This window comes from Podarcis vaucheri (assembly GCF_965113315.1).
Source record: "Podarcis vaucheri genome assembly, chromosome: 1".
Taxonomy (NCBI): Eukaryota; Metazoa; Chordata; class Lepidosauria; order Squamata; family Lacertidae; genus Podarcis; species Podarcis vaucheri.
In genome coordinates, this window is record NC_138759.1 from 10,042,606 (window position 1) to 10,066,871 (window position 24,266).

Below are 24,266 nucleotides of genomic sequence, written 5' to 3' on the forward strand. Positions count from 1 at the left end.
TAGTTGGAAGAAGAGGCAAGGAGCTATTCTGGTCACTTGGTGATCATTATTTTTTTAAGAAAATAAGAAAGCCACATTTTGTGCTATTGAATTTCAGTGTATGCATAATATAAGGGAATGCTATGCTCCAAGCAAACTAGTTCAGTGGTCTGTTGGTTTCTCCACCATGCCTGGCAATGTAGCCAGTTTTGGACATCTTCACACAAGTCTCCCACACGTCAAACATAGCCTAGGAGTACAGGAAGTGTCCCTTAGAATTGGGGATACCTTTCTTTGCACATCAGAGCCCTGATTCAGTTTCAAGAAACAAGTGTCACATGCTTGTGTGCAACTCTGAATTTAACTACGCTATTTTAGCTTAAGTCTGCTTATACATAACTGACATTTTAAAGTGAATTCCTACACACAACCAAATATAATGTATGCTATATTGTATGATGTCTTTCTGATGTTAGGCTAATTCTTTGCATCTGGAATAGCTACCTTAATTAGTTTCAAGTAACTGGCAACTTAAAAGAAAATGTATGTACAGATTGCTGTGCTGACCAGGTCTCATCTCATCCCTTTACAATTTTTATAAAGCACAACACACTATCTCATATTTAATACATTGTAAAATGTAACGTATTGCAATCTGCCTCCTGACAATGTTTTTTTGTATGTTTTAACCAGTTTCTTCTGTTCTTTCATTACTTCCCTTCCCAAATATACTATTGTCAGTCCATTAGAGAAGTTCAGTAGCAGAAATGAGAGCAAAGTTGCACTCTCTTCATATTGACTAAGGCTGCAAGTTAACTTAACTCTACAAGCCAGCTATTAATGGCAGTTCCAAATAGTTTTACATTCTTGGCAATGATAAGGCAGCCCTCCATCTGTGTGGATTGGGTGGTCTGTCGCCAAACCATTTCCTTAAACAGGTGCAAAGGAGAATGGGGCTTACTATACTCTGCTTTTAATAGCTTGAAAGCCCATATGAAGGCAACACCCTGCTTTGATGATTCTGGAAAACCAGTATTCAGAGGTACACTATCACCAGCTGTGGAGGTTCCACATGGCTGTTAACCACTAATAGACAAGTTCTCAGAGAACAGGTCTAGCCTCCTTTAAAGCAATATCCTGAGCCACAGTGTTTACCTGCCCAAATTCCTTCATCTATTCTATGCAACTATTAAAAGTACATGTAGAGTTGCCATATTTTGAAGAGCAGAAAAGAGGACACTATGACGGCCATTCAAAGCAAATAAACGTGTCTCAAGCGCATGGCAACCCGACCTAAGTGCACTCTACTACACCTCTAAAACCGACCTCTGATAACCCACTATTATACTTACCCGGGATGGCGAGAGAAAGAACCGGTTCTCTTAAGAGCGCTTTTTAAAAAAATCCCCTCGCCTCCTACGCACCAGGTCGACCATACAAAACAATCCCTTAAGAAGGAGGCGTACGAGGAGGGAGACGCTCCCCAGGTAGCTGCTCCCCATCCTTGCTGGCTGCCGTGGTGTGTGCCCTGCTGCGCCGGCTCCAGCTCAGAGCTGAGAGAGGATGCAGGAGGCGGATGCAAATGAGTCAAACGTCCCGGCCTCTCCCAGCCAATCGGGTCAGCCGGGCCACGCCCCCTATACGTGCGGTCCAGCACCCGAGACAGAGCCGCGGGCGTCTCCCGCCGCTCCCCTCCCTGCATCAGCGAAGAGGGTTCCTTGCCTGACTGCCCTCCTACGTGTGTTTTGGCATGTTGGACTCCGCCTGCATGCGATGGGATGGCAGAGAGGGGGATGCGGAGTCACCGCTTGATGACCCTCCCTCAGGGCGCGCAGCCAGGATGCGTCCCCATCACTGAACGCAGCCCTGGGCATAGCGAGGGGAGCAGCTGCCCCTCCTAAATCAAGTAAATGAATAAAAATACTTAACTAAAAGTAGAAATAATCAGAATAGTTGGAACTTATTTTAGTTTTAGGTTTTTTTTAAAAAAAGATGAAAAAAGGCGTGTTCTTTGTAATTTTGCAAAATATACTTGCTAACCACATTAAAGGTACTCCCTGACGTCAAATTTTTTTATTTAGCTTCCTAGTTTCCAAACACTGAGGATTTTTCTGAGCACTTGGGGAGCAAAAGAAAGTCATTTAAAACAACTGTTGTTGAGACATTTCGTTCCGAATCTGCTAGACAGAGCCAGACAGAGGATGATGGCAGGGGGGTTTAATCCCCCCCCCCCCCCGCACACTTTACATGGGAGCAGGCAAAGAGAGATTATGTAAAATGCAGGAAGAGGCGAGTGAAATCAAGTGACTTATTGCTGGGCCACTGTCCTTTTTGCCCCTAGGGACCAGCTCCCCTTCCTGTTTATGGAGGGAAAAATGTGTTAGCTAGTTTATTACAGAATCGACCCAAATAACTATTACACATGGATGATGGAGGGGAGGGGCAGAAAGGGCTGTGTCAATTCTCACGAACTGGAAACTGTGTGTCTAACTAATGTAGCCTTAATGAGTAATAGTATTTTTTTTATTTTTTGCAGACACATAATCCTGCTGATTCATTGTGATTAATAAAGATGGATGGGTCCCAGATTCAACCCCCCCCCCTTTATGAAACACTAGGGAGCTGCTGCCAGTCAGTGCCAGAAAATCTTGAGTAGATAGACCAGAGCAGATTATACTGAGCAGGTTGACCCTGTCTAAGGCAGCTTCCTATGCTCACTGTTGAATTCAATAGGAGTCACTTCTCTTTTTAATGTATTTTTTTATTAAATTTTCTGTTTTACAATTTCAAATAAACATTTTACATACTTTAAGATATCCAGTGACTTTCCTCCTTCTTTTTCTATGGTTCATTTTGCATATCTTACATCCCTGCATATTTTACAATAACTATTCCAATCGGTTTTCCACTATTACATCCATCAAAAATTATTTGCTCTGTTGAATTTATCTTAATGCTGCCAGCATTTTCAGCTGTACAGTTATTTTCCATATACTCAATAAACATTTTCCAATCTTCTTTAAACGTATGTTCTTCTTGCTCTCTTATTCTTTATGTTAAATCTGCAAGTTGTGCATATTCTGTCAATTTAAGTTGCCAATCTTTAGTTGGGACCTCACTCACTTTCCATTTTTGGGCTAACAAAATGCAGGCTGCAGTTATTGCAGACATAAATAACCTTTTCTGACACCCGGGAATTTCAGTCTGGGTTATCCAGACTAGGGGTGGGGGGAGTAATTTAAAACATTTTGTTCAGTTCATTATAAATAATTTCCCGATACTTTTTCCCCTTTTTACATGTCCACCACATGTGAAAGAATGTTCCCTCTACTTCTTTACACTTCCAGCACTTATCTGATTCTGTCTTGTAAATCTTAGCAAGCCTACTCGTAGTTAAATACCATCTATGAATCATTTTAAAATAGTTTTTTTTTTCAAAGAATAACATGCTGTAAATTTCAAGTTGCTTTTCCAAGGTTTCTCCCAGAGGCTGAAATCTATGTTGTGTCCTATATCTACTGCCCAGTGCATCATTGAGGTTTAACTAGCTCGTCTTTTGTTTCCCATTCTAATAACAGGTTATACATTTTAGACAAAAGTTTGTGTTTGTTTTGCAGGCGTTCTTTTTTGAATTGTGAGCTTTGGTCTGAAAAACCATTCAAGGATTTAGCAGGATTTACTTCTCAGTAGATACAGGATTGCACTATCCAAGAACTAAGTGCAAAGCAGCGTGTGATCAATGGATTTTACTTCCTAGTGTGTTCAGGACTGCAGGCTAATGGCACTATCCTATGTCTCAGAAGCAGGCTAATGGCACTATCCTATGTCTCTATCCTATGTATAGTTAAAGCCATGGTTTTCCCAGTAGTGATGTATGGAAGTGAGAGCTGGACCATAAAGAAGGCTGATCGCCAAAGAATTGATGCTTTTGAATTATGGTGTTGGAGGAGACTCTTGAGAATCCCATGGACTGCAAGAAGATCAAACCTCTCCATTCTTAAGGAAATTAGCCCTGAGTGCTCACTTCAGATCCTGAAGGTGAGGCTCCAATACTTTGGCCACCTCATGAGAAGAGAAGACTCCCTGGAAAAGACCCTGATGCTGGGAAAGATGGAGGGCACAAGGAGAAGGGGACGACAGAGGACGAGATGGTGGGACAGTGTTCTCAAAGCTACAAACATGAGTCTGACCAAACTGCGGGAGGCAGTGGAAGACAGGAGTGCCTGGTGTGATCTGGTCCAGGGGGTCACGAAGAGTTGGACACGACTAAACAACAACAACATGTCTCAGAAGAGCCCTGTAAGAAGTAAGCTCTGCACGACTGCCATTCTATGCATACATGTCTGTATCCCATTCAACACAGCGAAGCTTACTTGCAAGTAAACCAGCACAGGATTACAGTGCCATCAAATCACATTTCCCATGGTAGTCCTTTACACAGAAAAGCAGCTTTTTTACTCGGTGTGCTCGACAGACATCTATTGATTTCGTTTTAGCAGAGGATTAAGTGTGGGTTTAACATGTTTGCATGCAGATCCAATGTTCAATTCGGTAGCTTTTTCGTAGGAGAGAAAAATATACTCAGACTGCAATCCTAACCATGTTAACTCACAAGTAAGTCCAGTTGAATTCAGTGGGGTAGTGAATTCAAAGGTAAGTGAGGTTAGGACTGCAGCCTAAATAAATGAGTTTGTTTACAAAGCGGTTTACAAAAAGCAAAAAACCAAGGAAAGCAAGAAGAATTTACAACTGTACTTTAAAACCCAGACGTTTAGAAAGTTTGCGTGTTGTTAATTTGTTTTAAGTCTATTCTATTGTGGGTTTTTAAAAAGGTTTTCTGTATATTTAAATTATGGTTGTACATTTTTCAGTGCTGACGTCTTCCTTCAACTTTTTTTTTTTTTGTAAAACCGCGTTGAGGTTTTCTCTGCAGTCAAGCAGATGCAAATTTTGCTAACAAAGAAATAAAAACACATAGGTTGATAAAACACCAAAAGCTCATTCGGCTAGTTATAGAGGCGGCTCTTTTATAAAAAAAAAAAGCAACCTTATTTGCAACTGCTACTGCCGGCTCCCAACACCCTTTTAAACCATCGCCCAGAGGCGGGGCTAAGGAGCCTCAGACTCAACCAAAGAGCCGAAGTAGAAAGAAGGCGGGAGTTCAGTGAAGGGGCGGAGCGAGCAGCTAAACCGTGGCTCTGATTGGCTGTAGTCGCCCACCTCCGCTTCCGCGAGCTCGACTCTTAAAAGGGCAACACGGACATAGCTAGCGCGTCTTCCTGGAGTTATTTCGAGAGCGGCAGCGGCGAGGTTAACCTTTCCCGTTCTCTCCTCGCGCCACAACAAGCGTGCAGCGCGCACGCGCAGTGGGGACGCCAGTGCTGAGAGGAGGCGGCGGCGGCGAGGGTGACCATGGCCGCCGCCTGGCCGGGCCTGAAGACGGACTGCGAGGCTCTGCTCAGCAGCTTCCAGCAGGCCGAGAGCGTCCGCTTCGAGGACTTCGCCTCGCTGTGGAGGGAGCTGCGCTTCCACACCATCTTCTAGTGAGCGGGGCCTCTGGGCATGGGCAGAGTGCCTGCACCCCTTTGCCGCCCCTTCCAAGAAGGGGGTTGGGCTGAAGCAATTGAGCTGAAGGTCCTGCACTGCAGGCTGGGTGGGTGGGTAGGAAAGTCAGGTTTGGTCAGCTGCGAACGCTGCATTGCAAGGCGGGGTTGGGCTGGATGACCTTTGGGGGTCCCCTTCCAATCCTACATTCGGGCGGTATCCACAGGGGCAGCGGATCCCAGTGCAGATCTTTCGCCCCCGTCCTTGCCCTTAATGTAGATCAGGGTTCCCCAAACTTTTTTAAAAAAATAACTTTTTTATTCAAAATTAAAACAAAACATATAATCCTTATTTCCCCTGCCTCTCCCTCCCCCCGCGGAACCCGCCCACCCCCACCTGCCGACTTCCCTCAGTTCCAGTCTTTGATTTCTCTAAAAATGCTGTTTTCTGCAGGTTACACAGTTGTATAGATCCTCAAACTATTTAGCTGATTATGATCAACAAAAAGTTTGTGAATGTTTATTCAAAGCCAGCCCAGGAGTCCAGTTCACTTTGTTGCGTCTTCAGATACTTTGTAAAGGGTTCCCATTCATCTTTAAAGTCACAGTTATCCTTGTCCCGTAGTTTGTACGTCATTTTGCCAGTTCTGCATAGTCCATCAATTTTTCTTGCCATGATTCTTTAGTTGCAGTTCACTTTGGTCACTAACTGTGTGTGTTGTGTTTTTTTTTACAACAGTTCCCATCATCCTTGACTACTGGTCCGGCAAGCTAGGGATGATGGGAGTTGTAGTCCAAAAAAAACAGCTGGCGACTCAAGTTTGGAAGTACAGTGGTACCTCGGGTTACATACGCTTCAGGTTACAGACTCCGCTAACCCAGAAATAGTACCTTGGGTTAAGTACTTTGCTTCAGGATGAGAACAGAAATTGTGCGGCTGCAGCGGGAGGCCCCATTAGCTAAAGTGGTGCCTCAGGTTAAGAACAGTTTCGGGTTAAGAACAGACCTCCAGAACGAATTAAGTTCTTAACCTGAGGTACCACCTTACTGGTGTAGATCTTCACTCCCCCCTCCACACTGGTTAGTCTCAGGTGCCAAAATACTTTGGGCCAGCCTTTCCTGTGGTTCTCACTGTCCCTGACCAGGAGCCAGCCAGTGGTGTGTTGTTCAGATGCTGATGCTGATGTTGTTGTTGTTATTATATCTATTTATACCCCGTTTACAAAAAAGAGTAAAACAATGCATTCTGAAAAAATTAACAAACCTACTTTGAAAACATACATTTTTAAAAACAAAACAAAACCCTAAAACGTTAACATTGTATTGCAGGATGTTGGACTAGATCAGGCATAGGCAAACTCAGCCCTCCAGATGTTTTGAGACTACAATTCCCATCATCCCTGACCACTGGTCCCGTTAGCTAGGGATGATGGGAGTTGTAGTCCCAAAACATCTGGAGGGCCAAGTTTGCCTATGCCTGGACTAGATGATGCTTGGGGGTCCCTTCCAACTCTACAGTTCTGTGATTCTCAAGTTTAGTGGTAAGAACAGCCTTTCTCAACGTGGGACTACAACTCCCATCTTCCCAGACTACCGGTCCTGATAGCTAGGGATGATGGGAGTTGTAGGCCAACCACATCTGGTGACCCAAGGTTGGGAAAGGCTGGGTTAGGAATGTCTGACTGGGACCTGGGAGACCACGTTCAAATTCCCACTGGGCCATGAAGTTCACCGGGGGTGACTGCCCCCCCAGGAAGCCAACCTCACAGGGCTGTTGTGGGGATTAAAGGAGGAGGGCGGGGAAAGGGAATAATGTATTCTACCTTGAACTCCTTGGAAAAAAGGGTAGGATGTAAAAGTATTATTATTATTAATATTATTATTATTGTTATTTACATTCTTATACCACCCTTCATAGATCTCAGGGTGGCTGACAACATTGAAATACAAGGTGAAAACACAAAATACATTATAAAATCAGGAAAAAGAACAAAACAAACCACTAACCACCCCCCAAGCAATGCTATGTTTTATTTCATTTATATCATTTTAGCTTTATTTGTTAGTTTTATTTATTTCAACGCTTAACGATATAAAACCTCAAAGTGGCTTACAAAGAGATAAAACAGTTAAATAGAGAAAAATTCACCAGCCTACTTTAAAACGTACAAAATATAAAAATACTAGAACGGATTAAAATGGTCCCAACTTTCTAAGCATCTGATTTTGGTCTAGGGCTTTTAGAACAAGGCTGGGGCAACCTGGGGCAACCTGCTTAAACCCTTGAGCACTGACCCTCCTCTTCTGTCATCATTGATGTAGTATTTTCTTGACGTATAACTGGTGGGATTGACAAATGCCATGCTGTATCATTTCTTTTTTCATCCTAGTGGTAAAATAAGGACTCCGGAGCAGATAAAGTTCACCAAGGAAGCTTTGGCGTTGGTGTGGCCGTACTTCTTTCCTCCCTACACCTTCCAGATCCGAGTTGGTGCCCTTTATCTTCTGTATGGGTTGTACAATACGCAGTTGTGCCAACCAAAGCAAAAGGTATAATTCCTGCTTGCGTTCGCTTATGGGCTTTTAATAGGTGCTTTTAGGTTGTGTTTTTCTGACTTGAATTTGAAGACGTGCCTGTGTTTGTTTCTTCAGATCAGGGTCGCGCTCAAAGACTGGGCTGAAGTCATGAAATTCCAACAGGAACTGTTAGATGCTCAGCATTACGACGCTGCCTATGTCTTCCGGAAGCTTCGGATGGACAGAGCATTCCATTTCACAGCAATGCCTAAATTTGTGAGTTAGCGGAATGATATTTCACTTTCTTAGCCACAGTTAAACCTGTTTCATTCTGGAACCTCTCCCTTTCAGTAACTGTTAAGTTTTTCTCTAATACCTTGGTTTTTAGTTTATTCAGTTTGAATCCTGCAACTTGACCAAACTCTTGAATTAGTTCTAAGACTCTCTTAGTACTAGTGTCTGGCTCTTGTAATGTAAGTACCAAGTCATCTGCAAATGCCCTCAATTTGTACTGTTTAGCTCCGACCTGTACCCCTTTAACCAGCTGGTCCCTTCTGATCATGTTCAGCAAAACCTCCAGGACCGAGTTAGTGGAATGATATTAGCAAAATCGTTCAGGCATCATCCCCATGTACGTGGGTGTCACCTTCCGAGCCCCTCACCCCCGCATGCATAAGCAAAAATCGCGTAAGTGGGGAGCACCCTCTAAAAAGCCTCTAAGCCAGCCTTTCTCAACCTGTGGGTCCCCAGATGTTGTTGAACTACAACTCCCATCACCCCTAGCTAGCAAGGCCAGAGCTCAGGGATGATGGGAGTTGTAGTCCAACAACATCTGGGGACCCACAGGTTGAGAACTGCTGCTCTAAGCCATGGGTAGGCAAACTAAGGCCCGGCGGCCGGATCCGGCTCATTCGCCTTCCAAATCCAGCGTGTGGACAGTCCTGGAATCAGCGTGTTTTTACATGAGTAGAATGTGTCCTTTTATTTAAAATGCACCTCTGGGTTATTTGTGGGGCATAGGAATTCGTTCATTCCCCCCCCCAAATATAGTCCAGCCCCCCACAAGGTCTGAGGGACAGTGGACAGAGTGCTGACAAAGTTTGCAGACCCTTGCTGAAAGCGCCCATTTCCCCCCTGCTCTTCTGTTCTCCCTCCCTACAACTCTCTCTCCAACTAGAGTCGAAGCTCTGGAACTGGATTTAGGATTCAGCAGCGCTAGCTTATGGGTAGGCAAACTAAGGCCCAGGGGCCGGATCTGGCCCAATCGCCTTCTAAATCTGGTTCGCAGGCGGTCTGGGAATCAGCGTATTTTTATATGAGTAGAATGCGTCCTTTTATTTAAAATGCATCTCTGGGTTATTTGTGGGGCCTGCATGGTGTTTTTACATGAGTAGAATGTGTACTTCTATCTCTGTGTTATTTGTGGGGCATAGGAATTCGTTCTTTCCCCCCCACCAAAAAAAAATATATAGTCCGGCCTCCCACAAAGACTGAGGGACAGTGGACCGGCCCCCTGCTGAAAAAGCTTGCTGACCCTTGCACTAGCTGCTAGGCAGGGAAACCTTCTGGGTTTCTTCAGGGCTTCCGCTACAGTTTCTACAGTTATATCAAAAATTACTGGTTTGGTTATACTATTAGAAATACATAGACAGATATTTATGAAATTATTGTGAGGTTTAATAAGTTAACTGTTTATATTTGGTCAACTTTTCTGCTGCACTGTATTGGAAGGAGAAAAACAATAATTTTCTTCATAACAATTTAAACAATTTATTTAACTAAAACAATAACATTATAGCATATGTATCAATAACTGATGTGGTCAAACTTTTTTTTAAAAAAAACCTTAGACTGAGTTTTAGCACTTTGGACTATAATGTAACTTAAACAGAAAACTATAGAAAGATTTTTCCTCCAAAAGCATTTTATTTTAAAAAACCAATTTAAATAAAAAAAATCCAATTTAAATTTTAAAAAAATCCATTTTTTTTTACTTTTTATTTTAAAAATATTTGATTTTTATCCACCCTGGGGTCAGGGCTTCCACTGACGGGGCTGGTTAGGTGATTTCTGCCTAGGTTTCTTACCTTCTTGAAATCTCAGTGGCATTTCACTTTCGTTTGCTCATCCAGTTTTCCTTTCCGCTTTTATCCTGACACAACCACCTCTTTCTAGCTTTCCTTTAGGACTAAGAAGAACATGCAGGAGAAGACGGAGACCAGGAGCGAGTTCAGGGATCCGGACGACCGAGTTGCCATGCTTAAGCCGGATGACTTCTTAGAGGTGGAGTACGCATCATGCTCTTAACGTTTCTGCCGTTTGTGCTGCAGCATCTCTCAGGTGGCCCAGCCTGCTGATTTAGCAATGTCGCCCTGTTCCAGGGGCCGTTCTGTCCCTTCATGCACAGACGGTGATGCCACAACCACATGGAAGGTGTAACAAATTTAAATACCACCCGCAAACCCTCCTATGTGTTGGGGTTGCAAAGAATTACTTTTATTTGAGTTGCATTTTTGATTAATACATATGCATGCTCAGGAACAGGAAGCGCAGCTCTTAGTTTTCCTGTTGGATCTCTCCGTCCTAGGGAAAATCCAATCTAGCATTTATTTTAAAAATCATTTTGTGTGTGTGTGTTCTGTGAATGTGGTGCAGACACAGCCTTCTCAATCTCATAATCATCGTTAGGCACATAGGGATATACAAAGGGCTGACGTGCCCCTCTCTCCTCATTTGTATGTCCTTCCATTCATTTCATATTTTACTTTAATATTATTGTAGCATCATAACTGTGCTTCAGCTAACCATGGTTGTCCTTGTAACTGAAGCCAACTGGGGTTTGAAGAACCCACTCGGATATACTGGAATGGATTGGAGATCATTGTTACATCTGCTCCAGGCTGCTGGTAATGGAGAATGCTGAGAAAAGCGCCATTCATCATAGAATTATAGAGTTGGAAGAGACCACAAGGGCCATCAAGTCCAACCCCCTGCCAAGCAGGACACACCATCAGAGCACTCCTGACATATGGTTGTCAAGCCTCTGCTTAAAGACCTCCAAAAAAGGAGACTCCACCACACTCCTTGGCAGCAAATTCCACTGGCGAACAGCTCTTACTGTCAGGAAGTTCTTCCTAATGTTTAGGTGGAATCTTCTTTCTTGTAGTTTGGATCCATTGCTCCGTGTCCGCTTCTCTGGAGCAGCAGAAAACAACCTTTCTCCCTCCTCTATGTGACATCCTTTTATATATTGGAACATGGCTATCATATCACCCCTTAACCTCCTCTTCTCCAGGCTAAACATGCCCAGCTTCCTTAGCCGTTCCTCATAAGGCATCGTTTCCAGGCCTTTGACCATTTTGGTTGCCCTCCTCTGGACACGTTCCAGTTTGTCAGTGTCCTTCTTGAATTGTGGTGCCCAGAACTGGACACAGTACTCCAGGTGAGGTCTGACCAGAGCAGAATACTAATACAGTATTCATTACAACTAATACAGTCGTACCTATTTCTCCCCTGCTCTCCCTCCCTACAACTCTCTCTCCAACTAGAGTCGGAGCTCTGGAAGTGGTTTTAGGATGCATTGCAAAGCAGTAGCTACTGCTGCTTCAATACCACATGCACTAGCTCATGGGTAGGCAGACTAAGGCCTGCAGGCCAGATCTGGTCCAATCGCCTTCTAAATCCGCCTGCAGGCGGTCTGGGAATCAAGAGTATTTTTATATGAGTAGAATGAGTCCTTTTATTTAAAATGCATTTCTGGGTTATTTGTGGGGCCTGCCTGGTGTTTTTACATGAGTAGAATGTGTGCTTTTATCTTTGGGTTATTTGTGGGGCATAGGAATTCATTCTTTTCAAAATATAGGTCTGAGGGACAGTGGACCGGCCGCCTGCTGAAAAAGTTTGCTGACCCCTGCGCTAGCTGCTAGACGGGGAGGCTGAGCAGTCTAAACAAAGCCTCTCTGCCCTTCTGGGTTTCTTCAGGGCTTCCTCTGCCCTCAGTCCTCTTCAGGCTTCGAGGGAGGGTCTCCTCGCGAGCCACAAGGACTCTCCAGCTCTCTCCTGCCTTTTCCTGGTTTGCAGCTATCTCGGAAGTTGAACAGAATCCGTCCCAGAAGTCCGTTCAACTTCTGAAAATGTTCCAACAACCAAGGCGCGGCTTCCGATTGGCTGCAGCCGCTTCCTGCAGCCAATCAGAACCCGTGGAACCCGCATCGGATGTTCGGCTTCCAAAGAACATTCGCAAACTGGAACATTCACTTCCGGGTTTGCGGCATTCGGGAGCCAAAGCGTTCGAGTCGCAAGGCGTTCGGGATCCAAGGTACGCCTGTACTATTATTAGGAGGCAGTTTTTGCAAATTCCACCTTTCTCTCACAGCCCTCAATGCCACCTTCCCTACTCCCACTAAATGCTGTCCCAATGGTTTCCCCAACCCTTGGATCAGATTTGGGGATGGGGGTAGGGGCTGCAGAAGGAAGAGGGAATGATAGAAAATTGCCTCCCAGCGCCCCTTCCTGGAAGTCTCCACTGGATCAAAGAGCTTCTATGAATGGTTACAATTGGGGAAAAAACTAATGGCTAAATGGCTTTGATCTGAAAGCCAGTTAAATTTATCTTTTAATCTACTCCATGACGATACCTAATGGGTGCTTATTTTTAAATGTTTATTACAAATATTGTGTGTTTTAAATTTTATTTCCCCCCTCTGATTTTTTTTTTTGGGGGGGGTTATTGGGTTGTTCTTGTTTTTATTTTGATTATGTATTTTGTGTTTTTTATATTGGGATTTTTATCTTGTGAACTGCCCTGAGACCTGTGGGTATAGAGCTATATATAAATTTAATCAAGAATAGTAATAGTAATAATAATATTAACTCATTTCATTTCTATACTGCTTTATATTTCTAAGAGAAATCTAAGAGAGATCTAAGAAATCTAAGAGAAAATCTCAATGTGGTTTAAAACACAGTAAAATATCAAATAAAACAATCCAGAATAAAACATGAGTGAAGAAAGTCAGATGATGATGATGATTTATTAAATTTATATACCACCCTATACCCAGAAGTTTCAGGGCAGCTCACAAAACAAAATAAAAATATAAAACCACAATATATATAATCAAAATAAAAAACAACACCCCAATAACCCCCCCCAACCCCCACATTTAAAAAGTGCATAGAATGTAAATCAGATCAACCAAAGGCCTGGTTAAAAAGGAACGTTTGCCTGGAGCCTAAGGTGTATAATGAAGGCGCCAGGCTAATTTCCCTGCGGGGAGAGCATTCTGTTGCAATCTTTCAAAGTCTTCAGTGGTTAAGTTTCACTTTGGCTTCCAAAGCCTTCCTGCCGGTCAATATATTTATTTACATTTTAAGGAAGCTAAGAACATTCACGACCACTACCAAAAGATGAAGTGCCTGATCTCTGAGGACCAGTCCCAGCCGGACAAGGCTCTTAATCTGATTAAAGACGACTTCATAGACAATTTCAAGAACATCATTTTGGAGCATCAAGAGTGGCAGAAGAACAAAGCGGTAGGTGGCTTCGTCTTTTGTTTGCTTGTGTGCTGTTGAAGCTTGTGTGGGTGATTGGAAAACCATTTCTCCCTTTGCGGCTCGTGCTGCACTTTTAAACATGTCCAGCCTATCCTAACCAAAAGCCTTAAGTAGTTTAGGGTCAAACGCAGGTCTGTGCAGAACAGAGAGCTGAACTGAGGAGATTTGCCTTTTAGTTGTTGGCTTTTGCGCATTATTTCCCTCTGTTTCTGTGGAATCCTGACACACTGATGATGCAAGAGCAACGCAGATTGGAGGGCTCTCGCTGTGGAGTGCCAAACAGTATAAATTTATGTTGTGTTTGGGTGGCATCTAATTGTCAGCATCGCCCTAGAGCCAGTGTACCAACTGGACTCTTGTACCTCAACCCCGACTGGGCTAGGCGAGCTGGGTAGCACCGCCAGAGACCTCCTTCTCGCAGGAACAGGTCACAGTGCTGTGGACTCACAGCTTAGAGCTGAGAGCACTGGATTCACTGTCTCAATAATTCAGTCGTTGTGCAGCAGAGTTTTGCAGAGTCTTGCAGAGTATAAACCACTCGGAGAGCAGCTCTGTAGAATATCTTCCTTTTATTCTGTAACTACAACTATGATACAAAACTATATACAGAGCTGAATATTCTAAGCATAAATCAATGCTACACTGAGAGTCTGCAGCTGCACTTAGCAGCAATCTTATCTCTAGGATCTCCAACACTCTCACTTTCTCCGATACACTGACTGACTCTCTCTCACACACAGAGAGATGTTGCTGGGCAGAATAAGTAGATAGGCAGGACACGCTTCCTCCTCTCTGGAGAGTCAGCAGAGACCATCAGGAGATGGTCAGAGATTCTTGGGTATGGGAGGGGTGAAATCTCCTCACTAATAATAATAATAATAATAGTAATAATGATGATAAATTTTTATTTATACCCTGCCCTTCCCGGTTCAGAAAACCGGGCTCAGGGCAGCTAACAACAAATTTAAAACACTTAATTGATGCAACAAAAAACAGCATGAAATACAGTATAAAACGTGAATAACAATAAATTCATAATTCAAAAATCAATTTTGGGGGGAAACCCAATAAACATTAGATCTAGAAGCTAATGGGGACAATATAGGGGTGTGTGAATTACACACTTGTTTGGATTGTTGCAGAGGCAATCTTTGTGCTGTGTCTTGTTGTGGGGAGCGAAGAACGGGTAGATCTAGAGAGCTCCACTTGGGCCTACAGCTGCCATTGTTGCATGATGCTTGTGTAAACAGGACAAGAGAACAGCCTGTTTTCCAAGCAGATGAGAGAGCCAGTTCATTGGTCATATGTGAATAGCCAAGACACCTATGCAGAACAGATGAAGGGGTGTGTTCTGTCTGTATTAAATTTGATGCACAGTGCTCATTGCACGCTTCCTCAGATCTCTAGGAGTACGTTACTTTAACCCTTTGCCTCCCAAAGTGGGCAGTATTACCCCCTGGGGAGCAGCGGGGTCACCTAGGGGGGCACTAAGCATTGGGGGGGGAACTTGTTGGAAATGTAAATGACTATCAGACTTTGAAAAGCTTGTATCACTGGATCAAGCTGATCAGTGCCGTTGAATTCATTAAACTACCGTATTTTTCGCTCTATAACACGCACCCGACCATAACACGCATGTAGTTTTTAGAGGAGGGAAACAAGAAAAAAAATATTCTAAACGAAACAGTGGATGTATGATTTTTGTGGTTCATACTGTGGCCACAGACATGTGATCTGACGGTGAGTTTGGGGTAGCCCAATGCAAAAATCCTGAGGATCCATGTTTGTAACAATGTTTTTGCACCTTTGCGGCCCAAGGCAACAGTGGGTGCGTAATTTTTTTTGGTACAAACTGTAGCCATGGACATGCTATGTGACCTGATGGTGAATTTGGGGTGACCCAGTGCAAAAATCCTGAGGATCCATGTGGATCTGTGCTTTGTAACCACGTTTTAAGTGGAGGGAAGGAAAAGCACTCAAGGGACAAGGAACACACGTGGAGCAGGCTCTGCTTCTCTCCCCCTCCCCCCTTAGCAAGCTGAAAAACTTTGCTGAAGGGACAGAGAGCCTGCTTGCTTTAAAGGAGCCTGCTGGACAGGAGCTGCTTACACGAGTGTAAGTGGCTCCTGTCCGGTAGGCTCCTTTAAAGCAAGCAGGTTCTGCTTCTCTCCCTCCTTAGCGAGCTGAAAAACTTTGCTGGAGGGACAGAGAGCCTGCTTGCTTTAAAGGAGCCTACCGGACAGGAGCCACTTACACGAGTGTAAGCGGCTCCTGTCCGGTAGGCTCCTTTAAAGCAAGCACATTCTGCTTCTCTCCCTCCTCCCCCTCCCCCCCCCACCCTTAGCGAGCTGAAAAGCAAAGCGGGAGGACACTGAAAATCTTGCCTGCTGTTTCCAGCAAAGTGAGAGGAAAGAGATACAGAGAGCCAGCTTGCTTTAAAGGAGCCAACCGGACAGGAGCCGCTTACACTCCTGTAAGCGGCTCCTCTCCCACTTTGCTCCTTTAAAGCAAGCAGGCTCTGCTTCTCTCCCTCCCCTCCCCCCTTAGCGAGCTGAAAGAGCGAGAGGGGAGAAGAGCCGCTGAGTGGGGAGGAGGGAGAGAAGCAGAACCTGCTTGCTTTAAAGGAGCCAACCGGACAGGAGCCGCTTACACGAGTGTAAGCGGCTCCTCTCCCCTCTCGCTTTGCTCCTTTAAAGAAGCAGGCACTCTGTCCCTCTCTCCTCCCCATTCAGCGGCTCTTCTCCCGCTGGAAACCACGGAGGAGGGAAGCATTCGCTCCGTAACACGCACAGACATTTCCCCTTACTTTCTAGGAGGAAAAAAACGCGTGTTATGGAGCGAAAACTACGGTAGTTCTAAGAATGAATGAATGAATGAACTTAGTTATACCCCGCTCATGTGGCTGGGTTTCCCCAGCCACTCTGAGCGGCTTCCAACAGAATATTAAGAACACGGTAAAACATTAAACATTAAAAACTTCCCTAAACAGGGTTGCCTTCAGATGTCTTCTCAAAGGCAGATACTGTATATATTTGAGTATAAGCAGACCTGAATATAAGCCGAGGCACCTAATTTCAGGACAAAAAACTGGGAAAACTTATTGACTCGAGTATAAGCCGGTTCACCACACCACAAACCTGGTGGCGGTGGCAGCGGAGGAGTAAGAACAAGCAGCCTGAAAGGGCTGCTTTCAGGCTGCTCGTTCCTTCTCTGCCACTGCCGACAGCAGCAAAGGTGGCAGAGGAGGAAGGAGCTGCCTGAAAGGGCTCCTTTCTGAGGAGGAAGGAGCAGCCCGAAAGGGCTCCCTCTGCCGCTCGCAAGCGCAGGCATAGGAACCTGGTTGGGAGAGGCACAGCACAGCTCCCTTGCGGGCGGCGGTGGAGGGACGAGCAGCGAGAAAGGGCTCCTTTCTTGCCACTCATCCCTCCGCCGCTACCCCCTCACTTGAGTATAAGCCGAGGGAGGCTTTTTCAGCATTAAAAATATGCTGAAAAAGTTGGCTTATATTCAAGTATATACGGTAGTTGTTTATTTCTTTGACATCTGATGGGAGGGTGTTCCACAGGACTGGTGCCACTACCGAGAAGGCCCTCTGCCTGGTTCCCTGTAACCTCACTTCTCGCAGCGAGGGAACCACCAGAAGGCCCTTGGCGCTGGATCTCAGTGTCCGGGCAGAACGATGGGGGTGCAGACGCTCCTTCAGGTATACTGGATTTTAATTGGGTTTTAATAAGTGTGCAATTAATTGTTACAGATTTGAATTTTATTGTGCTATTCGTAGAATTGTAGAGTTGAAAGGGACTTCTGGTCCAACCCTCCGCAATGCAAGGATTATTATCCGCAGTGGGTCGTGCAAACTGCTGTTCTGAATAACGCCTTTCATAGGGAAGGGAGGGGAGCACTTGGTTCATGGGACCAAGGGGCTAGTGGGAGCCGCTGTTCTAGACCAAGGCCTCCATATTTCAGTCTTCATCCCTGTGGAATGTCTTGCCCTTTCCAGGAGCCGGCCTTGGCCACTGTGGGCGAAGAAGGGACGAATGAAAAGGAGGGTCCTTCGCAAGGGACAGAGGTAAGGAAATACCGTATTTTTCCATGTCTAAGACGCCCCCCGTGTATAAGACGACCCTTATTTTTTTGAACCCAAAATTAAGAAAATGAAACCCTAAAATAGAAGTGAAAATCTGGATGATTGGCAGCAGCAAGTTGTTGATCTTTTTTGGGGGGTCATCGCCCTCAAAGTTTCCATCATGAGATGCATGCAGTTTGCTGTGGTGCAGAAGCAAAGGCAGCGACTGGGGGGGGGGACCACACGCTCCCCCTTGGTTGCGGCTGCTGCTGCTGCGGGGAAGCAGGCGCCCAAGCAGGATGCCAAGGAAGAGCCGGGGAAAGGCAGCGACCACTCTGCATCAGGCCATGCCGTCAAGCAAACTGAGTTGAGGAAGGTGGTGAGCGGGCTGGAGGCAGGGTGGGAGTTTGGGAAGGGAGGAGGGAAAGAAGGGCAAGGAGAGGTAGCTGAGGCAGCTGTCAGCAGTGGCGGCGGCATCTGTTCTTGATCCGGTGGTTGAGCCAGTCGCCAGCCAGCAGCCCGGGGGTGAGGCGGGGAGAAAGGGGGGACAGCAGCAGGAGGGACCGCCTCAGCCCCCCCAAGCCAAAATCCCGGACATATGCTTAAATCTTTTTAAAATTTCCCCAGATGCCCATGTTCGGTGTTCAAGACGACCCCCAATTTTCGTCTTGTACACGGAAAATTACGGTCCTTATTGTGATACCTGGAATCTCAGGGCAAAAGCGTCAGGTGTAGGAACTGTGCCATTGTCTAGGCCTGGGCGAGGCAATGCTAAAAGTCTTTTCTTTTCCAGGGATTTGAAAGAGCCAGAGCGTTAGCCGACATCAAATCCAAATCTTACTCTGCAGTTGTTCAAGTAAGTGTGAAGGGAATATCAGGAAATTCTCCTCCATCGCAATAATGGGTTCTAAGTTAAAATATATGACTCTCCTTAGTACCTTCTTTACTTTTCTGTATGATGAAAAATTACATATCTCTTACTACTCCTTGTTCTGATTTATTTTATTGATGCATGTATTGAGGATATGTTAATGCAGTATAAGTTATAATATATATTTGTCAGGGAACTGACATCGGAGCAGAGGGGAGATGCGGTGCTTCCCGATTCTGCAGAAGAAGGAACGAGTAAGGGTAGAGAGAGAGCGTCATCTGGGGAAGAATGTCCAGGTGACACCAGGAAGAAGGAAGAGGGAGAAAGCATCTCGGAGGATAGACTCCGAGACTCTGGCACTGAAGGCAGTGAAGAGAGTGGAGGGGCACCACTGGGCACGCCCACTCTGCGCAGAAGGGTTACGCGCAGAGAGGCGAGGCGGAGGTTGTCCGTCAAGGAGCTTTTATGCTGGAGGAAATTTAGAAGACACCCACTCACGGATTCGTTGAGCGACTGAGCAGCAGCAGCACCCAGGCTGCTCAGTCAGGGAAAGACACAACCCACCCGTAAGCAGTTTGGAACAGCTAGAGGTTTACACACAAGCAACCCCAGTTCCCGTGACAATATTAGTTGCCTATGACACAGAACAGACTGTGTTATTGAGTTAAAGATGAGATGAAAAAATGACCCAAGTTCTGGAATTTGAAAAGCTCACAGTCTTTCACAGGTTAGTCCTAAGAAGTACCAATTGTAGTTAGTTGGGTCCAACAGTTTTGCACAATATCATGCACTGATATTGAAATATGAGTGCACTGTTATATTAAAAAGTGATTTTTATTTTTTTAAAAAATCACCTATGTAAGTTAAGTGCATTGATCAGTGGCCAACTAGCAAACTTGCAGCACTGGAAGATCAGAATTTAAAATGCAACAGGGAGAACTCAGTGACTGAGGGCAAGCTAGACTAGATATCTGCAATTGGATTTCTGACATCTTTTTCTGAAGCTTAAAACCAGCCATGGGGAGAAGGGGCAAATTTGATTAGGGTAGTGATGAGGGATTTAACAATTTTAACACTGCTCCCTTGAAGTACCAATAAGAGATCCATGATTTCATGTGACAGTGAAATTGCTGTTGTATAATACTAGTGGGTAATAGAATCCGGATTCCCCCCCCCTTTGTGTGTTATGAGTCCATGCCTACCCTGTGCCAAGGGGTTGAATTCCTAACTTTCCTTCATGATCATTCTGTTAATGAATATGGCATATGACAACATTACAGGGGGCAGAATTAAGCATGGCAAGATCCAAGCAGTTCATTTGATTGTCTCTCCCCCCCTTCCCCATGCACACTACTAAAATTTTGTTTTCCTTCTTGCTTAATTTACTTCTCTGGCTTATTTCTTTTTTCCCCAAAAAACCCAAATGTTTTAGGCTTCCAAATCAAGACGGCACCGCCAAGTTAAGCTGGAGTCTTCCGAATCAACAGATCGTGGGAAATCCAAATCGCCAAGGGCTAAGAAAGCCAGCAAAAGTTTGCAGCCGAGGAGGAAGAAAGAAACTCTGAAAAGCAGAGGTAGGGATACACTTTTCCAAAACAGAAGTGTGTTTGTGTGTGTCGGGCAGGGGAGAGGGGGTTGTAATTCTCTGCTCTCACATAACACATGTTCACTCCTGAAATTGGTGCAGTTGCTATACAGGCCTCCATGAACAGCTCCGGGGAAGGGCCATCCTTTGATAAGAGCATCTTTTGACTGGTTGCCATAGGGGAGGGGATGTGAGTGTCTTGTGTGTGCGCCTGCCGCTGTCTCCTTCAGCCCATTGTGCTTCTGATGATCTTGTGGATATTATGGGGTGGCCTACTGGCAGTCACCTTGAACAGGTTTTATCTAATTTTCAGGGAATTTTTTACTTAATTTTGTTGCCTTTTTATTATCTTTTATGCAAACCACTTACTTTTACTATGCTAAGTGTTATAACGCCTCCCCCACCCTCTCAAACTTTGCAAATGCTTATAAAAGTCCATGGCTCTGGGGTACAGCATATTTTGCACGCAAAAAGTCTCAGGTTTAGTCTCTAACTAGGGCTAGGAATGTCCCATCTGAAATCCCAGCGAACCACTGTTTAGTCAATACTGCGCTAGATGGGGCCCAGTGGCCTGAATCTATATGAGACAGCTTCCTACGTTCGTAAATATACAAATGGTTGGTCCAAGATACTTGCAGGGGGAAGAAAGAACCGTGTTCATCTTCCTCTTTAACAGAAGATCGGAAGAGAATTCAATCGGCTGCAGCCATGCAAGCAATTAGCAGAATATAGTGAGAGTATCCTGTATTTTTTTTTAAAAAGCTGTTTTTAATTTTTAGAATTACAGTTTGATATTCCCGTATTATTGTAACTCAACCTCGTTCCACGCCCTCTTCATTAGCACACGACCTATGAAATACATTGCCCAACAACCATTCTCGTTACGATTCCAGATCAGTTTGTATTTGTTCATACGAGTCCTCAAAGGAAGCCACCTTTCTCTACAGTCCTTTTTCCTATTTCTTTCCCCTTCCTGCCTTCCTTTGTTCCGCAAGTTTCTCCGTTAAGTGCTGAAGTCCGCACTTTCCTCCTCCATTCGTGAACATGGAGATGTCTTGGATCTGTCCATTTTGGTGCTGGCAGTGGCATCACTGAGACAAAAGGTTATTAGGCGCTGACCATCTTTTTGTTCCCCACAAAATACCATCAGTACAGAGATGCTCTGCAGAGTCTTTTGCATTATTAGGCTCCTTTTGTTAAAAACCCGCGTCCTGAAAGAGTTTAACCGCATCTGCAAAACTGACCGGCAAGGACATACGGTACTTTTCCATGCATTGTTGTTGTTTAGTCGTTTAGTCGTGTCCGACTCTTCGTGACCCCATGGACCAGAGCACGCCAGGCACTCCTGTCTTCCACTGCCTCCTGCAGTTTGGTCAAACTCATGCTGGTAGCTTCGAAAACACTGTCCAACCATCTCGTCCTCTGTCGTCCCTTTCTCCTTGTGCCCTCCATCTTTTCCAGCATCAGGGTCTTTTCCAGGGAGTCTTCTCTTCTCAAGAGGTGACCAAAGTATTGGAGCCTCAGCTTCAGGATCTGTCCTTCCAGTGAGCACACAGGTACAGTTCTGAAGAAGTGTGCATGCACATGAAAGCTCATACCAAGAACTAACTTAGTTGGTCTTTAAGGTGCTACTGGAAGGAATTTTTTTATTTTGACTATGGCAGACCAACACGGCTACCTATCTGTAATCCTTCAGAATGGAGAAGTTTGATCTTTTTGCAGTCCATGGGACTCTCAAGAGTCTACTCCAGCACCATAATTCCAAAGCATCAATTCTTCGGCGTTTAGCCTTCTTTATGGTCCAGCTCTCACTTCCATACAACACTACTGGGAAAACCATAGCTTTAACTATATGGACCTTTGTCGGCAAGGTGATGTCTCTGCCATGGTAAAAAGTGGTGGTTGTGCATAGGGTGGACGTTTGACTGGTTGCTGCTGTGGCTGTCAGCAGCTATGTGCGTGCGTGTTATTGGTTGCTGCGTCAATGGGTGGTGTTGATTGGCTGGCACTCTGGCAGTTGGGCGGGTGATTGGCAGCTTCTGCTGGCGATGGGACAGACGGGAGGCGGAATTTTGGCAACCCCCCCCCCCCCACAAAGCTCAACAACCCTGGGAAATCCTCCTCAAAAAAAAAAAGCTCAACACCCCCCCATTTTCTTAAATTTGACTCCTGAAAAATAAGCAACGTCTTATACATGGGGGTGTCTTATAGACAGAAAAGTGGATCTGAAATGGAAACCAGTTCCTTTTCAAGATTGGTGTTGCCTTTGCAGGGACGTTGCAGTTGACAGAGGAGCAGAGCGCTGGGAACCTGAGTATGCCTGTGATTGCAGAGGATGATGAGGAAGATGATACTGACCATCCTAGTGACGAAGGTACATTGGAGGGTGTCCTTGTTGTGCAAGCAAACTTCCCTCTTCTCTTTTTTTTAAATAGTTTTTTATTCATACTTTTCAAATTTATACATTTCATTAATTTTACAATCCATTTAACATTTCAAAATTTGTTTTCCTTCCCCCTCTTTCTGCGGTTCCTTAAATTTATTTTTCATATCTTCTGCATATCCGAATTCATTTACAGTGGTGCCCCGCAAGACGAATGCCTCGCAAGACGGAAAACTCGCTAGACGAAAGAGTTTTCCGTTTTGGAGGTGCTTTGCAAAGCGAATCTCCTATGGGCTTGCTTCGCAAGACGAAAATGTCTTGCGAGTTCCTGCGGGTTCCCCCCCCTTTTTCTAAGCCGCTAAACGGCTTATCAGCTGATCCGGTAAGCTGATAAGCCGCTAAAAGCCACTAATAGTGCTAATCCGCTAATCCGTCAATGGGCTTGCTTCGCAAGATGAAAAAACCGCTAGACGAAGAGAATCACAGAACGGACTCTTTTCGTCTTGCGAGGCACCACTGTAATTTACTCATTTAATTATCTGCCATAAATATCTACTCTTCCAAAACTGCAGGTTATTACAATAATCCTGCCAATGTTTTTTCTGTTTACAATTTATCTGTAAATGTTCAATAAACCATTTCCATTCTTTTATAAAGTGTTTGTTATCTTGATTTCTTCTTCTGTCAAGTTTCGCCATTTCTGCTTATTTCATAAGTTTTTGTATCCATTCTTCCTTTACTGGGACTTCCACTTCTTTCCATTTTGGGGCAAGTAACATTCTTGTTGCTGTAGTAGCATGCATAAATAAATTTCTATACAATTTAGGTAGCTCTGTCCCTATAATTCCCAAATTATTCCACAACAATTCCTTGTTGTGGGAAGTCATACAAACTAACCTTCCTCTTCTCGCCATTTCTTCCTAAAAACTTTACTGAGAAATGTTTCTTGTTCAGGCTTGGCTTTCTTAAATCCTTTTCCTTTTGCGATTTCTTGGACGATGGCCACTTTTCCCTTCTCTTGTTTGCCAGACTTCATGCCCAGCAAGAGGAAGCGAGCTCGTTGAGAGGAGAATCCAAACGGTGTGAATTGGCTTTGCCTGACGGGAACGTGCCTCCGGCTAGCGGACGAGGCTGTTCAAGTGGCCTGAAGACACGCTGCAAACTGCACACGCCCCTGTTCTCATTTCAAGAAGGCAGGAAGAACACCTCTATGGAAAGCTCAAAGTGAAGAAAACTTGTTCTGTGTCGTGCAATAGTTTGATGTGCTGAACAGGGGATTTCATGCCCCTGGGACTCACGAATGCTGAGAAACGGTTCTCAGGTTTAGCATTGTATATAAAATTATCATACATGGTTCTCCCCTCTCCTCATTTAATCCCCACAACAAGCCTGTGAGGTTGGCCAGGACTGCCTTCTTAAACACTTCAGACAAGCCAAATTAAACATAAATTAACAAATATGGAGTTTGGCCTGTTCGTAAAGACATTTTTCCAGTCCGCCTTCCTTTTCTAGAAAGAACGCGCTGTTCTTTTATTTTTCTCCTACTATGCAGCTTTCGATGCCCAGGCTGTTTTGTGCTATTTTTCCAGGCAGCAGCATCTTGACTGCTTAATAGCACATTGCACAGCGAAGCCCTTTCGATACTTGCCTGCAAAATAATGAGGAGCAGCGGTGTGTAAGGAATCTTTAAAATTCTCTTCTGCCTCTCTTTGGACCCCTTCCAGATGACCTGTTTATTGAACACGTGCCCCAATTTTCTTGCTTAT

At 44.7% G+C, this 24,266-nt stretch overlaps 1 protein-coding gene across 1 annotated transcript; it reads left to right on the plus strand.

Annotated features, from left to right (window-relative positions):
- The first annotated feature begins 5,346 nt into the window (after positions 1–5,346).
- SNAPC1 (small nuclear RNA activating complex polypeptide 1) lies at positions 5,347–23,839 on the plus strand. The gene is made up of 10 exons (XM_082219147.1): positions 5,347–5,522; positions 7,913–8,072; positions 8,175–8,315; positions 10,215–10,322; positions 13,416–13,574; positions 17,596–17,664; positions 18,455–18,517; positions 19,965–20,106; positions 22,390–22,491; positions 23,530–23,839. The coding sequence occupies exons 1-10, from the start codon at positions 5,392–5,394 to the stop codon at positions 23,562–23,564; spliced, it is 1,110 nt and encodes a 369-aa protein (XP_082075273.1). The 5' UTR covers positions 5,347–5,391; the 3' UTR covers positions 23,565–23,839.
- Positions 23,840–24,266: the final 427 nt, after the last annotated feature.